General features: G+C 35.8%; 1 protein-coding gene across 6 annotated transcripts in view; it reads right to left on the minus strand.

Moving 5' to 3' along the window:
* LRRC7 (leucine rich repeat containing 7) overlaps positions 1-16,780 on the minus strand; it is a 571,260-nt gene that overhangs the window by 8,634 nt on the left and 545,846 nt on the right. For 4 of the 6 annotated variants that reach the window (XR_010153504.1, XM_054684254.2, XM_063800433.1 and 1 more), the window contains one exon: positions 7,428-7,720. Coding sequence is in view for 2 of the 6 variants with exons in the window: in XM_054684254.2 (XP_054540229.1) it covers positions 7,613-7,720 (108 nt within the window). In the remaining 4 variants the exon portion in view is untranslated. Of the gene's footprint in view, positions 1-1,009; positions 1,110-3,614; positions 3,697-4,725; positions 7,721-16,780 lie in introns of those variants that run through there. The other 2 variants (XM_063800431.1, XM_063800437.1) reach the window with 2 other exon arrangements.

The raw sequence follows: 16,780 nt of genomic DNA on the forward strand, positions 1-16,780 counted from the left end.
GATACATGGTATGTGTGATCCAATCTCATGCAAACAGTATTTTCAGGGGATCACTTGAGCAGCGTGTAGTGAAAATGTTCTCCACCCAAAAAGTGAAGTAAATAAACGTGAAATGCAGCCAGCTGAATGATTGTTCAACTCCTTGCATTTCTGAGTGGGTCATTCTAACATTGGACAGCATGGATTCCCACGCTCCCTGACAGTGGTCATAGGAGGGACTTTTTGGGGCGGCTGAACCTAGAAGACTCTTTTCAAGCAACCCCCCCCACACTTTTTAAAGTGTTGAATTCCATCTCCTTCTCCCATAATGTCAGGGGCATACAGACACAGTGCTGGACCAAGTTGAGGAACACCTTTCTTCATTTCCTTTCCTCTTTAGAACAAACAAATTGGCAAAATTCTCGCTCCTCTTCCAGAGATTCAAGAGATTCTGGTTGCTATTTATCTTGTCTAGTAAGGCATTCACACTTGCCACGTTTAGCCTATCAAATGTTGCCCTAAATCCTGGCAAATATTCATCTAGCTCACACTTTTTGTGACACTTTTTTTTTTTTTTTTAAGATGGAGTCTCACTCTGTCACCCAGGCTGGAGAGCTGTGGCACCATCTCAGCTCACTGCAACCTCCGCCTGCTGGGTTGAAGCAATTCTCCTGCCTCAGCCTCCCCAGTAACTAGGATTACAGGTGCGCGCCACAATGCCCGGCTAATTTTTCATATTTTTAGTAGAGATGAGGTTTCAGCATGTTGGTCAGGCTGGTCTCCAATTCCTGACCTCAAGTGATCCACCTGCCTCGGCCTCCCTAAGTGCTGGGATTACAGGCATAAGTCACCGCGCCCGGCTTTGTGACACTCTTTATGTGAGCTGTGTGAAGGTCACAAGAGCCAGCAGAAGACCTATCTGTAGCTCCAAATGGAACAAACCATGCTCAAACTGAAACAGATTTGACTAGATAAAGACTCGATTTCCTTTTGCAATAGGATGGTTGAGGGCAGGAATAAAGGGACTCACCACATTGCCTCGTACTGTCTTTGATGTGGAACTTCTCTCATCTTTCCTCTGGACTGTGAGATTCTGTGCTGTGGGGACCACATTACATCCCTCGTAGTACCTGATATGTAGTTGATGCCCAACAAATATTTATTTTAATATTTATAATCATAATATTTAATGTTTTTGTTATATTCTTCAATGAAATGTCTCCAAATGTTTTCAGTTTATGAATAATACACTTTAGGCCTCAGAGATTCAGCTACAGTAAATGTTTTCCTGTGGAGGAAGTACAAGAGTTTGCTATGAAAATAAAGTTCCCTGTACTAAGATACTTTACTCTGGATGTAAAGATACTTGGCTATTTGTTAGGTTGCTTATTCAACCTGTTATTTTAAAGAAGGAAAAAAATAAGCACAAACAATACACTTGTGCAACAGTGATAAAAAAATACACTTTCAAAACTAGAGAAAGATTGGGTGATTCATTTAACTTTCTTTCAACACCAATTTCTACACCCAGTGAAATCTATGCTAGCTTAAAGAATGAAAAAATGCTGGGCACAGTGGCTCACGCCTGTAATCCCAGCACTTTGGGAGGTCGAGGCAGGTGGATCTTTTGAGGCCAGGTGTTCGAGACCAGCCTGGCCAACACGGTGAAACCCTGTCCCTACTAAAAATACAAAAATTAGCCCAGTGTGGTAGCACGCACCTGTAATCCCAGCTACTCAGGAGGCTGAGGCATGAGAATTGCCTGAACTCGGGAGGTGGAAGTTACAGTGAGCCAAGATAGTGCTACTGCACTCCAGCCTGGGTGACACAGCAAGACTCTGTCTCAAGAAAAAAAAAGAAAGAAAAGAAAAAGTCACATAAAAGTCTTTTTTTCAAAAAAGGAGAAGAGAAAATTATGCCAGGTTTCAAAATCTCACCTGTGGAAATTTGACCCAGACCTTGTCTTTGGGTAGGACTACATAGTGGTTCCAACCGTAGACTAGTAAGAGTCATGGAATGTTTACATAAATGCTGCGTGAATTTCACAACCTTCCACCTTTTGAGGTGCTGCCATAACAAAATTAGGCACAAAAAGGGTGTTTTGCAGACAATTTGTGGAAGTATTGACAGAGCTGCAGAGGTATCCTTCTCATTTCTGCATGCCTTAATCCAGGCCCATTTCTTACATTGCTTAGTGCTCAGTGTGTTGTTACAAAGAGCATGAGCTCAGAACCCAACTGGGAAGATTCTACCAGCTGAAGAAATGCCTCTGAAGTTAACCAGTAAATTTTCTCCTCTCTCAGGTCTTTTCTCCTTACTTCCCATAGAACTGTTCTTAGGGAAGGTTGACATAATCACATGGTTAAAATCCCAAGGGACTCAATATTCCTATACTTTAACTGTATGTTTTTAAATAAAAACTTAGAGTACACTTGCCCTCTCGGTTTTTCAAAAATCTCTGAATTCTCCAAAGTAGAAGCTGTGCAATTTATATCCTTACCAGGGAGTGTTTCCAAACCATTCTCTTGCAGGCAGTGTTGAAAGTAAGGAAGATTGGAACCTGTCTCAGTAAGAAGCTGAGAGGCTTAGAGAAAGTTCCTCAACCCAGCAAAACCCAACATTTTAAAAACAGAAGCGGAAACAGTTTTATAAAGGCATTGCCACCCCCACCATTGCACACAGGCTTTGTTTGTTGTTGTCAGTAACATTATAAGCACTCCATCTTTGGGCCTTAGTTAATGCTACTACTCCAGGTTCCTGCGTTACCCAAGAAAGTTCCTCCCAAATTGGGAGCTGTAACCATCTGTTGATACTCAAGGCTCTCCGAACAGCTATCACTCTAAGAGGGTCTCTTATCTTTGTTTCAGCAGGATAGAAGCAGACATCCACTGCCTTTGGAAAAACATGGGGAGTTGGAGGGATGGATCTATAGCAGCAACTGCAGCAATGAAGACAGGTCAGTTTTACACGCTAGAAACAGAAATGCCCCCAGAAGGTTCAGGATATGACTGGAAAACTTGATTGCATCTACCTTAGTTTGTACAAGTGGTGCATCTTGGAAAATAGATTTCCTGAACAGTTTAGATCAAAATGGAGCTGACACTCAGGATCTCCTGTAATAGTGACCCACATGCTTTCTATACATAGCGCACATCTATTTGTCCACAGCCCACATTCTGTTTTCTTGCTATAATGTATTATTTGGGTATGGTGTTGGTGGGTGATGGGAAATATTCTGAGCCAAGGCAAGATGCTTTTCTTAACAGAAGGTGGTTGTATTGCTAAGGAAAAATGTTCATGCAAGTGATCACCAACCTGGAGATGCCCCCCAAGTCCCAGATGATCAGGTAGCTACAAGTGTGAAGAGAGGACACATTACCAACCCAGAGTTTGAACATTTAATTAAGCTCAGTAAGATTTAGCATTTCTGTGAAAGGAACTACAGTGGAACTTCAACCCCGCTTTTCTTTATACTAGATAAAGGACCCATCTTCTTAACCTATTGGATTTCATTATTTGCATAACTTTTTATTGACCCAGTGTGCTAATAAACTTGCTGTTTGGTCGGCATATCACGAATTAGTCAAATATGTTGTTTGATCGAATTTATCAAAGACTTTGAGTGGTAGTCCTACCTCGGTATGGCTTTTGACCTGGTTATGTTGTATTCTTGCCTCTTGATGAGAATGTATTCATCAGACATATTTGATCGGTGTGCTAATGAGGGGTAGAAATTGGTTAAGGACAGTGTTAAGACTGTCCTTAACAGTTAGTAAACATACTAAATGGAAAGACAAGGTGGCAAGCACACTACATTTTCCAAAGCTTTACATTGGAAAGCTTAAATATTAATAGATATTAGATATATATTAAATAGATTTTATGATTAAAAATAAAATGGTTTTTTTGGTTTCTTTCATCTAACCATTTTGACAAATTCAGATACTTTTCACTTAATATTTGAATATATAAATCTAATTTCTTCCATGTTTTCTCCCCTCTGAATCTTCTCTCTCTTTAGCTCACCAGTTGAAAGATATGTCAGTCCTATTTTTAAATAAGTAATTACATTAGTGATATGTGTGCAATCATCTTTAAGATTAAGAGCAAATTAACATTGGCTTGTCAGTCTCTCCTTAAAGCTGTTTTCCATCTCAAAGGTCGTGATCCAAGGTAAGGTCCAGAAACAACTGAGATTGTTTTACATCTATGTATTAGGTTGGAACAAAAGTAATTGTGGTTTTTGCCTGCACTTTTAATGGTAAAAACCGCAATTACTTCTTCAGCAACCTAATAATTACAATTCTAAGTAATGGAGATACATATCTTTTACAGGCTTCAATGAGCAATACATTAGCATAATGTTGTATTTCATACTGACTTTGAATATTCCTTGTCAAAAATGCACTTATACTTTGGAGTTACTATGTATGTTTAGGTTATTGTGTTGTCATCAGAAGGCTGGAGTTATCATAGCAGAGCTTTAATGACAAAATATTATGAGCCTTGTAAATAGTTTTAAAAATTGTCCACTAATGTCTATTTGTCTTGCAAAATTTGCAATTTTACTAGTAATTTTCATCACTTGCTCTTTCTACCTCTAATGTTTCTCAGTCTCCTCCATTAGATCTTACTGACTTATCACATATAAACACCTTCCTCAGAAACAGGCCAATAAAAATTAAAGACCAAGAGGTAGAATCTACTGGAGCCATCATGAATTCCAGTTCTTTTTGTTGTTATTGATTTTTCTTTTTTTTTTTTTTAAAGGCACACCCTTGACTTTTTTTTATTGTTAAAATAACCAGATTCTAATTTCAGGCAGCAAAATCAGTTACTGCAAAAAGTCAATAATCAAAAATCAATGTATAATTGGTTTTCATCACCTATAGAATTAGTGAGGTTTATACCCCTCAAGTGTTTAGTGATTCTATTCAGTCAACCTAAAAAAAATTGCCTCTTTTCTACTTAAATAAATTATTTATTTATTTATTTTGAGACAGAGTTTCGCTCTGTTGCCCAGGCCGGAGTGCAGTGGCACAATCTCAGCTCACTGCAACCTCCGCCTCCCAGGTCAAGCGATTGATTCTCATGCCTCAGCCTCCCAAATAGCTGGGATTATAGGTGCCCGCCACCATGCTCAGCTAATTTTTGTATTTTTAGTAGAGATGGCGTTTCACCATGTTGGCCAGGCTGGTCTTGAACTGACCTCAAGTGATCCGCCCACCTTGGCCTCCCAAAGTGTGGGGATTACTAGTGTGAACCACCACGCCTGGCCTGCCTGTTTTCATTATTACCTGCCTGTTCTCAGTATGCAACATGGCAGTACTATTGACAGTGAGGTGCTTTGGCATATCAGATAACTTTTCCAGTTGGTCAAGGATCCCTTTTCTCTTTTCCTCATTTCTGAACTGCAGAACAGGAAGTACTAAAGAAGTGGCTCAGGACAATGTTGTCACATCAGGAGTGGCAGAGGTGTTTACTAGGATTATGATCCTTTCAGCTGTGTGTCTTAGAAGGATCTCCTGAAGCCCTGGGTTTGATATAGAAACCATAAGAAAAAGACTTGGGGCAGTTCTATATCTGGCTCTTCTCCCACTTCTCCCATAAAAGATTAAGAAAAACTGATGGGATGATTTCAGATGTTTCATTGCCACCAAACTACAGCCATGAGTTTTTTTTCTTTAAGTGATCTTATGAGGCCAGTAAAGGCCTCTGTCTTGATTAATGATGATCATCCTATAATATCTGGATATGGTGGCTTGACATGAGTTTTCAACAAAGAAAATTAGTCTCTGAAAGACATTTCTCATCTGAAACTCTCAATATATTAAAATGCATTTAAAAGTTACTTCTGGGAAACATACTAAATAGGCCAATCAGTTAATCATTAGCTAATTGTCAAACCCTATAAAATCATGGTATAATGTCACCCTGACATAAAGCAACATCAAAATTAGTGCATCATCTATAAAGTGAAGTATTATTTTCTCCCAAGTGACAAATTCTATTGCCAAAAAATACCACTGTACTTCTAATAAGTGACACTCATTTTAATAGACCCTACAAAAATACAATATTTTCAATGTCCCCATAAAACAGTTAACTTACAAATATTATTCTCAGAGCTCTGGTGACATCATTCAGTGAAACTATTGTGAAAATCCTCATACAATACTTGAAACACTAGCATGTAAAGTAAATTCATTATATAACAAAAGAACTATGTAAAATTATGAAAGATAATGCATGCAACCAACTCCGGGAAATTATCCTGGAAATTCAAATTAATATTGTAATTAAATTAATGACTAATATGAAAGATAAGTATTTTGAAGGATTATAAAATAAATTTTGATCATTTATGCAGGAAAATAGTTTCAATGGAAAAGTAAATAATTCTACATTAACCATGCTTGTCTTTCTCTCCAGTGAAAAAGCATTCAGGATTTTACATACCTTGAAACCGTTTTTGGAAAAAAAGTATTTTATCTATTTCTGCCCAGAAAAACAGCCATTGAAATTAATGATACAGGTAGACCACAGCTCTGAGAAATTATATTTGAAGTTTCATATTTAAATACCAAGGATTTAAAATCACCTACCATAACTTTCTAACAGCAGTCTTTCGTAATGATAAATTTTATCAATTTCCAAAACTCGTTTTAAATAATTTAAAAAGTAGCAAATTAGATTAAGCAACACACAAATAAATTCCACATTTACAAGTAAAGAAATCACAGGGGCTACAGTTTATAATCAACATGAACTTGAAAGAAATAAAGCAATACCTTTCCTGCCACCCATCATCCACTGCTTAAATTTGTGGTGAAAAAGACTTAACTACAATGACCTTTAGTCTGTTTCTAAACTCTGCATTTATTGTAATTAGCTAAAGGCATTGAACAAATTAGTTCATCCTATTTTTATTTGGGTCCCAGAGATAAATGGCTAATTTATGAAATATTTCACTCTGTGTCATGAGAATTTAGCAAATGAATATGGAACCAAATATAAACACTTTATACCATATGTACAGTTACTTTCATAAGGCATTATCATGTAATTTTTATTGAAAAAGATTCAATATAGTAAAGTCTTATTTTAAGATATATTTTTTCTCTATCTGAGATGTTTAGTTTATGAAAATATTGTTTTTCTCTATATTCTTTTTGTATATATGCCAACATATACCTTGTGCTAGAAATATTTTATGGGAATTACAATTCTTTATATTTGTATTTTCTATATAAAGGCATATACAACTTTGAGGCAGTGTTTCTGATGGAGAGCAGAATTCATAAAGAGCTTGTGTGTGCTTCCGTGCTCCGAAATTATATGAAATCCACTTTGAGAAGAAACTTATTTGATTAAAAACAAAAACAAAAACAGAAACAAAACTGCACCAATGCACAGCCAGAGGCTGACAATTAAAACTAATACATAACCACATGAACATCATATTTATAGAGTTAACATTTTTTAAGGATGGTCAGTGCTAACATATAGTATTATACATTTGGCACTAATGTTTGCCATTGGTCCAGCAATTGGCAAAATTTGTTTCTATGTATAAATTTATTTTTGAACATTAGGTCTGGCTAGACGTATCTTCACTATTTATAAAAAATATTTAGACAGTAAGCTCACGTTGAATAACTAGGTCTACTGTGTTCTGGAAACTCTTCAGTAGTAATACAGCTTTTTCATGTTCCATATGTACAAAACTGTGTCCATTTGCCTGTAAATACACAAATAAAACAGGGCAATCAATGTAAACTATTATCACTGTATCGTTGTTTCTATTCATAAAATTCACGGGAGCACTGAGCAATGAAAAGTTATCAGTTTTTATAATTCACAATGGAATCGCAATTATGGAAGTAACTAATTTTATCCAGATTCAACCAAATTTATCAATTCAACAAATATTTATTAAGTACCGATTATGTCTTTGCCACTGTGCTAATCATCAAGATACCCTGGTCAATAACAGATAGATGTACTGGTGACATAGTAGTTCAGTTCCATTGTTGTTGTCCTGATTTGTTTTTGCAGGGGCTGATTAGGGTGGTTTGGAAAGGGGCATATGGCCATTACCTTAGTGTTATATAAACACTAATATAAACTAATCAGCATGACCAAATATTTCAATCATGCCAAACATGACTGGACACTTATAGTACATTTAAATCTTATTTTGACTCACTGGAAAGTTCTTGGTTTATACACTTTTATATTAGAGAAATATTTTTTATTTCCCTTATTGCTAAATGCAAGTATACTTATTATCTATAGGAGTGGTTCTCAATCAATCCAGCATACTTAAGGAATGCGTCCCTTGGGGATAAAACACACTGACATTAGTAACAGAGGACATGTCTGCTGTCTTCTGTTTAAGAATCATTGATATAAGCAATTGATATTCAGTTTAAACATAGCCTAAGGTTACAGTTTCAGAGTTCCATCTGTCTATTACGTGATATTTATGTCACAAAATGTACATTGTTCTCTGTATTGAGTGCTATGGGTCTCTGATTTTCTCTACATTAAGTTGCAGATTGTCTTAATTGGAATGACTTTTATTATTAATACAGAAAGAAGTGTATCCCATAAGCCTTCACTGCCGTAAAGGCAAAACTAAATACAACCTTATTGAAACTTGATAGAAATAAATCTTGGCAACTGAATGACTGATGGTTATGTAATTGCTTTCTTTGCGGTTTGAGATTCAGTTGATTAAGAAAAGAGGCAGTCAAGTTGACAGCTTGGCTGAATAGAGGTAACAGAGCCAGTTCACTGGTTGACTTCTTCAATTTTCAATGGACTGATACTTATTTTGGTTACACATTGCCTTTTTTATTTTACTTACTATTTTTATGCTTTCTTAAAATATGATTAATATTTCAGATAACCAATCACTTAATAATTAGACTCTTTCAGTGACTTTAGCTTTTTCAAATTTAAAGCAGCATTATATCTCTAGAAATGCCATACAGCCTTTAAAACTTAGATGAAAGTTATATGATATATTATATCTCATCACTAGTTCATTAAAATTGATTGACTAATGATGTAGTAAAGAAGATTCCAAAATATTACACTTGCAAACCATAGTAAATCTGCCAGTAAAAAAATACTAGATGACAGAATATAAATTCTTGGAAATTCATGTAATTAGAAGTAAAAATTTGCTTTGAATTAAAGAAATCTTAAATACATTCCTTAACAACATTTAATAAATGAAAATGCCCACAGAAGTTGGCATTGGCTGTTTCAGTGTCAGGAAACAGTAGTTGAGTAGAAGTTTGGGTGTGTTACACAGCTCAGATTTCTTGCTCTGCGTTATACTAAAAATCAGACAATGAGGTTACATTTGATGTTATTTCTGATCAGTTGGTGATGAAGAGTAAAGAATACAGCATATGGGCCATTCTTTTTTCTACTCTTAACCTGTTTCAGACATCAGGAACATAGCAAACTTGCATGAAATAATTATTTATTCCACTGTAGCTTTGAGGGATGTACTGACTACCTTAATGCCTTCAATTTGACCAAAATACCTTAATGCCTTCAATTTGACCAAAAGTTGTAACTTAATTGTGAAATTAAAATTGAACTTTAATAATGGAGTTCTTGATTGTCAAACCATAATAGTGACTTTGTGAGTGCTCAGATTTCTCTATCTGCAGACTCAAACCTAGAATTGCAATGAATTAAAAATCCACTGAGAATTTTCACGGAATTGTTCAAAATTTAAATATCTCACAGTTAAAGAAATAAAAAATTTTTTAGGATTTGGAGGCCATGAATGGTATGTTGTTCATCATCATACTTGACATCGTATCAATGTTAAAAATATCAGTGTTAAGGGCGAAATTGGTATAAAACTTAGCAAATTAATCATAGCTGTTAATTTTGAGTGGTACTTTTATCATGAAAGATCTTCAAAGAAGGTTAGTCGGCTCTCAATGTGATTACTTAAGCATTTTTTTTTTAAAAAAAGAATGTCTGTTTTGTACTCACTTCCGTAGGCATTGTGCTAGGCACTGGGGATGGGTAGTAAGAAAGAGATGAAACAGGAAGGCTCCAATCAAAAAGTGGCCATTCAGGAGGGGAAATAAGTCATGCATGTAACTAAAAATAACATAAAATGCTGCATGTAGAATGAGCCCTCAGTACATATATGCTGAATTGAATTAATATCTGAAGACGGAAATAAAGTGCTGGAGTAGTTCAGAGGAGGGCAAAGAAGAGAGGGACATCTTCTCTTTGCTGTTTCACTGAGGCATAGAACAAGTGTGATTCCCAAAGGACCACAGTCCTTGTCTTGTCTCATTCCTAGAGTCTCCTCGAGCCCTCAGTATGTTAACAGTTGTTTTTTTTTCAGGTAAATTCTGTAACAGTATGTGCAGAATAAAGCGTTCAAAAATGGTTCATGTGTGGAATCATTTTTCTAAGAAACAAAAAAAAAGCACCAAATCCAAAACATGCGACTTTAGACCATAGGCTTTAGCATGGGAAGCAACCATAAAAATAAACTTACGTAGAGGGGCTATTTTTTTTTTAAACAAGGTGTTAGTTCAAAAAACCTCTTCTTCAAAAGGAAGAGAGCCCAATATGTAGAACATTTAGACAGATCTTTTTAGAGAGAGACAAAGAAAGGGAGAGAGGTGGAAGAAAGATTGAATCCAGTGAACCAGCTTACTTGCCAATACCTTCCCACCCCTCATTGTTCATGAAAGCCCAGTGTGAAACCTGTTGGTTTAGTCTAATCCTGTCATTTTATAAATGAAAGACCTTCATTTTAAGGAGACCAAACAACTTGTCTGAGGTCATACAACCAGGGAAAGGGCTAAGGCTGAATCACCTGATAACATAATATTCCTTCTTCTTGTTTCTTTCATTACTTCACTGAAATAATAAGACCACAATCATGTCAAGTAATTTGAGCTGACATTTCACTGGACATGATAAAATAATGAACATTTTTCCCTTAAAAAATTGTTGCTATATCACCTCCAAAGATAATTCTGTTCTTTACAGTGGTTGCCAAACTGTGATTCCCATTCAGATTTCTATCACATTTAATTTAACTTATTCTAAAAATATTGGTAGAAATAACATTTAGTCCTAAATTAAAAATCTACAGAAATGCTGAATCTCCATTTTTTTTTTGAGTGGAAGGAGATAATAGAATAAATCTCAGTTCCAAAGAAACTTACTCTTTCTTAGGACAGAAGAGCAAAATGAATTGACACTGTATTTGTTAAAATGAATGTGGTTATCAGGCTTACATCTTGGATAGTTCAGACAGGGAATCAAACAACTATGTTACTATATTCGTGTAGGGCTTCTCCAGTTAAAATAAAGACCAGAAGAATCACAATATTCCAACTAATGGAGTTTTGCATTTTTGTTCGTGTGCGTGTGTGTGTGTGTGTGTGTGTGCGTGCATAGAAGAAGAAGAGGCTGAGGAAATAAATGGTGGTACTGTGCAATGTTCATTGCAGGGTATAAACCCAATGATGCTTTGAAAAAATAAATGCATATGATTTACGTGTATGTCTATTATATTAGTAAATACATGCATACTGTGCAAAAGACGATTTGAAGAACAAATGCTAAATTAATAAAAAATTTAAATTTTATTGCTGCATTTGGCTACCTATATGTTTTATATAAACACACTATCATAGATTTGAATAAAATGTGTACAATTTTGAGGAAATTGCAACCTAATGAAAAATGAGAAATAAATGGCTTAAGTTGAAATGAAGTTACCAAGAAAACAATCTAAAAAGGGAAAAGATATTCTGAAATTTTAATCCTTAAAAAATATGTAATTAATGGGTTTCTAGCTTTAGCTGATTTGAAAGTATGAAGGAACATTTTACTATAATCATTACATTATTTCCAGAAGCTCTCTCTCCTTTATTTAATTTTTTATTTGATATCTTCTGTGCCACAAAATGTTTCTTAATTGTCTCTTTTCATGATTTAGACATGAAAAGACTGAAGGTTAATGAAAATAGTATTTGCAATTCCAACAAAAAGTAGAGCTTTGCAATTACAGCTCATCAATCTATCATAAAACGCACTTGGTTTCTGAATTTCCTCTCTTGTTCTCTCCTGGATTTATGTTTGATTACCTTCTGGTAAATGTTTTGTTAAATGGATAAATTATAGATGTTTATATTGCAGAAACAGTCCAGATGATGTTGTAATTTTCCTAGAAATTCTGTTGCATTCTTATTATCCAAAGCTCTAAGCTTAAAAATAGCTCAGAGAAGGCCTGGCCACAGGGTTGGTGGGATTATCCAATAGGGAGGACAGCACAGTTCATTTTAAACTCCAAAAAAAGAAATCAGCTTAGAGATATGGGCATGTGATTTCTGGTTGATTTAAATTCACCACCCAAGGGATAATCCTTTTTAAAGGACCAGTACACATAAATTTTGTATGTTAGAGAAATATTAGTACATTGATATCTTGCACTTTGAATGCCTACAGCTCTTAGGATGAGGGAAAATGAAATAACGCAGTGACCAAATTAGTGCCTTAAGAGCAAGCCTTCATGGTGTTCAATCCTGATTGCCAGGTATTATGAGAAAGAGTAGGAATCTCAGATAATCCTCATTGTGCTTCACATTAACTAACTAGAATTAATTCTCATTTCAAATTTTAATCTGATAAGAGTACTCTCATTAAGTATTGGGATATATTTAGGGCTGAGTGTACTCCATAATCAATACTATATTGACTCTATGCCAAGCTATTTAAAAAACTTTCCTTTCTATCAAAAACCTGAATTATAGACGTTCAGTTCTTAGAGAGTTCATATGAAAAATTTACATTGCTTTTGTAAATGTGAGAAAGTTTGAAGTTTTAATGAGTTTTATTCTAGTATTTAAAAAAACCTTTGCAGAACAAAACATAAATAAGAATTTCTGTGTTTTTTTTTTTTTTTTTTTTTTTTGACATGGAGTCTTGCTCTGTCGCCCAGGCTGGAGCGCAGTGGCGCGATCTTGGCTCACTGCAAGCTCTGCCTCCCGGGCTCACGCCATTCTCCCGCCTCAGCCTCCCGAGTAGCTGGGACTACAGGCGCCTGCCACCACGCCCGGCTAATTTTCTGTGTTTTTAGTAGAGACGGGGTTTCACGGTGTTAACCAGGATGGTCTCCATCTCCTGACCTCGTGATGCGCCTGCCTCGGCCTCCCAAAGTGCTGGGATTACAGGCGTGAGCCACCGCGCCCGGCAAAAATTTCTCTTCTGTGTTAAGTACACACATGTACTGCAGCTTGAATTTCTCATGAATTAAGGCTCATAAAAGATATGGCAAGATAGAATATACTCAACTGAAGACTGAATTATTTGAATAGAAACTCAGGTGTGGAACTGATAATAAATAGTAAATCTGAATAAATTTATTTATCTGCTCTGATTTTTGAATGCTTGTTTTCTTTTTATCAAACATATCAAATGATCATCTTCAACAAATAAATTTCCTACCTTGATTTGCAAGCCAATTTCCCAACAAGCCACATTCCTTTTACTTTTCACAAAAAGAATAACTGCAAAATCAACCCCTAATTTTCAGGGGGCTCTTTGTAGCCAGGCTGGTCTCCATTTTGATGAAGACCTTGCTCTTAAATGACAGGCTCATTTGATAAAAATGACAGGTTCATTTTATCAAATGTTTTATCAGGCTCTTAAATGACATTTTATCAGGCTCTTAAATGACAGGTTCATTTTATCAAATGTTTTATATTCAGCTCTTTTTATCTCTCTTCCTGCTTTGTTCCTGCTCTGTATAATTTGGGTATGTCTATTTCCAGGACTAGGTTGTGGAAGGCAGGAACTTGGTTACATTCATATAACATTGTTTACATTGCTTGGCACAATACTTTGTACACAGTGGGCATTTGATGCACATTTTCCAGGTAAATAATTAGAAAATGTAATAAATATGACACTATCAGCAAAATTTGCTCCAGAGAAATCAGTATTGCATAATGGTGTGAAAGTTGTCAGAATCAAATAGAGTGACTAGTGTTAAACAAAACAAAACAAAAAACCTGGCAAATAGAGCGGGGAAGGCCATGAAGAGAGGGTTCTCATACTTGTATACCCAAGTATGAGATATACAAAACGATAACAAAAACTATCACAAAAGACTGCAAAAACACAACCTTACACAAAAACCATTGCAACCTTATACAAAAAATGCTTCTGCAGGGACATCTGCCCAGCAATTGGTTGTCCAGTCTTGGACTGGCATCATCCTTGCTATTGATCTTTGTAGTCAAGGATAATTATTTAAAAGTAGTTACATAATCCTTATTTTTTCCTTTAAAAACCGTTGTCTTTCTTTACCTTCCTGAATACATACACAGTTTACTATGGCATATGTATTCCCATTTCAATGCTCTATTCCCAAATAAACACCATTTTCTTTTAAAGAGTCTCTCTCTGCTTGTTATTTTGTTGACAATGGAAGAACTCAAATAAGTTATCGAACATCTGTCAGTAATAGATATCTTGCAGGGTTGTATGATTTAAATGACACAATAAAGACACTTAATGGATGTTACTTTTCTATTAACTAAACTATGAAGTATAGAGTCACCTTAAAAAACTTAATTTGTTTTATTGGTTTTCATGTTTTACTAAATAACTCAAAATATTTTTTGATTTTCAAAAAGCATTTCCTCAACATTTTTATTGGTTTTCTGTGCAAGAACTTTGTATATTATGAACAAAACTAAATGTATAAAAATATGCAGTCAAAATCTGGCATATAAAACCACACTTTAAAAGACAGTTTAACGATGGGTTCTCATTCTGTAACCCAGGCTGGAGTGCAGTGGCTCTATCATAGCTCACTGCAGCCTCAACCTCCTGGGCTTGAAGGATCCTCCTACCTCAGCCTCTTGAGTAGCTGGAATTACACATGTGTGCCATCACGCCTGGCTAATTTTTAATTTTTTTCGTAGAGATGGGGTCTGCTATGTTGCCTAGGCTGGTCTTGAACTCCTGGCCTCAAGCAATCCTCCTGCCTCTGCCTCCCAAAGCACTGGGATTACAGGTGTGAGCCACTGTGCCTGATCAACATAGTTTTTAACCTATTTCTAGTTCCCTTCTAGTCCGATTGTATTAAAATCTTACTCTTCAATGTATTATATCATTATAAGCAATTATTTACCTAAACATTAAAAGTTATGTGATTATTCCTCCATAGTCCCCCACCCTCAGTGTCTCTGGTGCTTTTGATTTTTAACCACAAATAAGATAAACTATAGAAATGTGGAACTTACTTGGCCTTGTTGGGAAATGCTTTAGTACAATTTTTAAAGGGTCCAACACTTCATTTTAACCATAAACAATTTCTCACTCTTCAGGTTTTTTTTTGGAAGATTTTTTTAAAGAATTTTTTAAAATTCAGAAAATGAACATTAACCATTTCTTAATGATTTACGGTAATAACTGTGAACATCAACACTCTCTTAGGCACATACATGGCCCAGTTAGTTTGTTTCTGTAACAAACATTTCCCAAAATGTGTTGTATGGAAGTGGTTAATTGATGCTTTGGTAAAGAGGACTGTATGGTTAAATATGTTGAAAAATATATCTGTAAGAATTCTCAGAGTTCTTAGCCTGTTTAGTACAGTGTAAAGTCCTGAAACAAGGGATAGAGTATGAAGTGATTTCAAAACTTAGTTGACCATGAACTCTTTTTTTTTGGAAGATATGTCAAAAAATGTCATTGAGAAAACTGTTCTATACTGAAAGTACAAAACTTTCTTTTAAAAGCCAGAAACAAGATTTTAGAAGTACAATCTGCTTTTACTTTAAAAGTACAATGTGCTTTTAAAATCTTGTTTCTGGCTTTCAAAATAAGTTGTTCTCTTCTGTTTCTTGCTTTTAAAAGAAGTTTCTCTCTTACTGCAGAGTGAAGCTGTTGGCTATGACTTCTTGCTTCTGGCAATGAGCCTGGAGCCAAAGGCTTTCACCTTGGTGGTCTGGACAACTAGATAAAAGACTCCCAGGTATGATATAAATTCTCTCTTATGAGTAAAAGGAATGAGATTTAGTGCATGGGCTTTGTGACATTAATTATGGATCCTCAGAAGCACTTTGTTTGTTTTCTAGCTTATGTTTTTTTTCTTATAGCTGAGGCTGTTGAATAAGTGAGCTTTACCTAAGCAAGAAAATTCTCTCAGCAAGCTGATCACACCTACTGGTCATTAAGAGAGCCATCAAATTTCCATTCAGACAAGGAAGCGTGATTCAGTGTTTGTATATATATCTGTGTACAACAGATCCAGCCATAGACAGACATTTCATTTAGACTTCTCTTTGTGGAGTCTGAACTTACCTCTCCCATTCTGAGCCTTGAATGCCATATCTTGCTCACTGTCTCCCCCTATCGCCATCCTGAGCCTCACTCCAACTCATCTCCATGTTTGAAATTCTCCCAGTCCATGAAAAACTTATTAAAATCCCAGGGTTTCCTTTCTTCATGACTCTAACACATGAGTCTGGGGTCTTCCTCTCCAATATTCTCTCCTTTATACTCCATATTCACCCTTTCTAGCATAAACCTCTTACCCCTGCTCCTGAAAACTCATGCCAGTCTAGCCCACAGATATTCCTCCTCCTCCTCCTCCTTTTCTTTCTGTTAAGCCTGGAGGAACTTCTGCTCCACCAGGAATAAACTCCCTTCTTTCACCTCCCTCCACAACCAGAGATCTCCATGATCCCCAGTGCACCCTGCCACACAGGTCTCCTCTCCCTCT

Source organism: Pan troglodytes, chromosome 1 (assembly GCF_028858775.2).
Source record: "Pan troglodytes isolate AG18354 chromosome 1, NHGRI_mPanTro3-v2.0_pri, whole genome shotgun sequence".
Classification (NCBI taxonomy): domain Eukaryota; kingdom Metazoa; phylum Chordata; class Mammalia; order Primates; family Hominidae; genus Pan; species Pan troglodytes.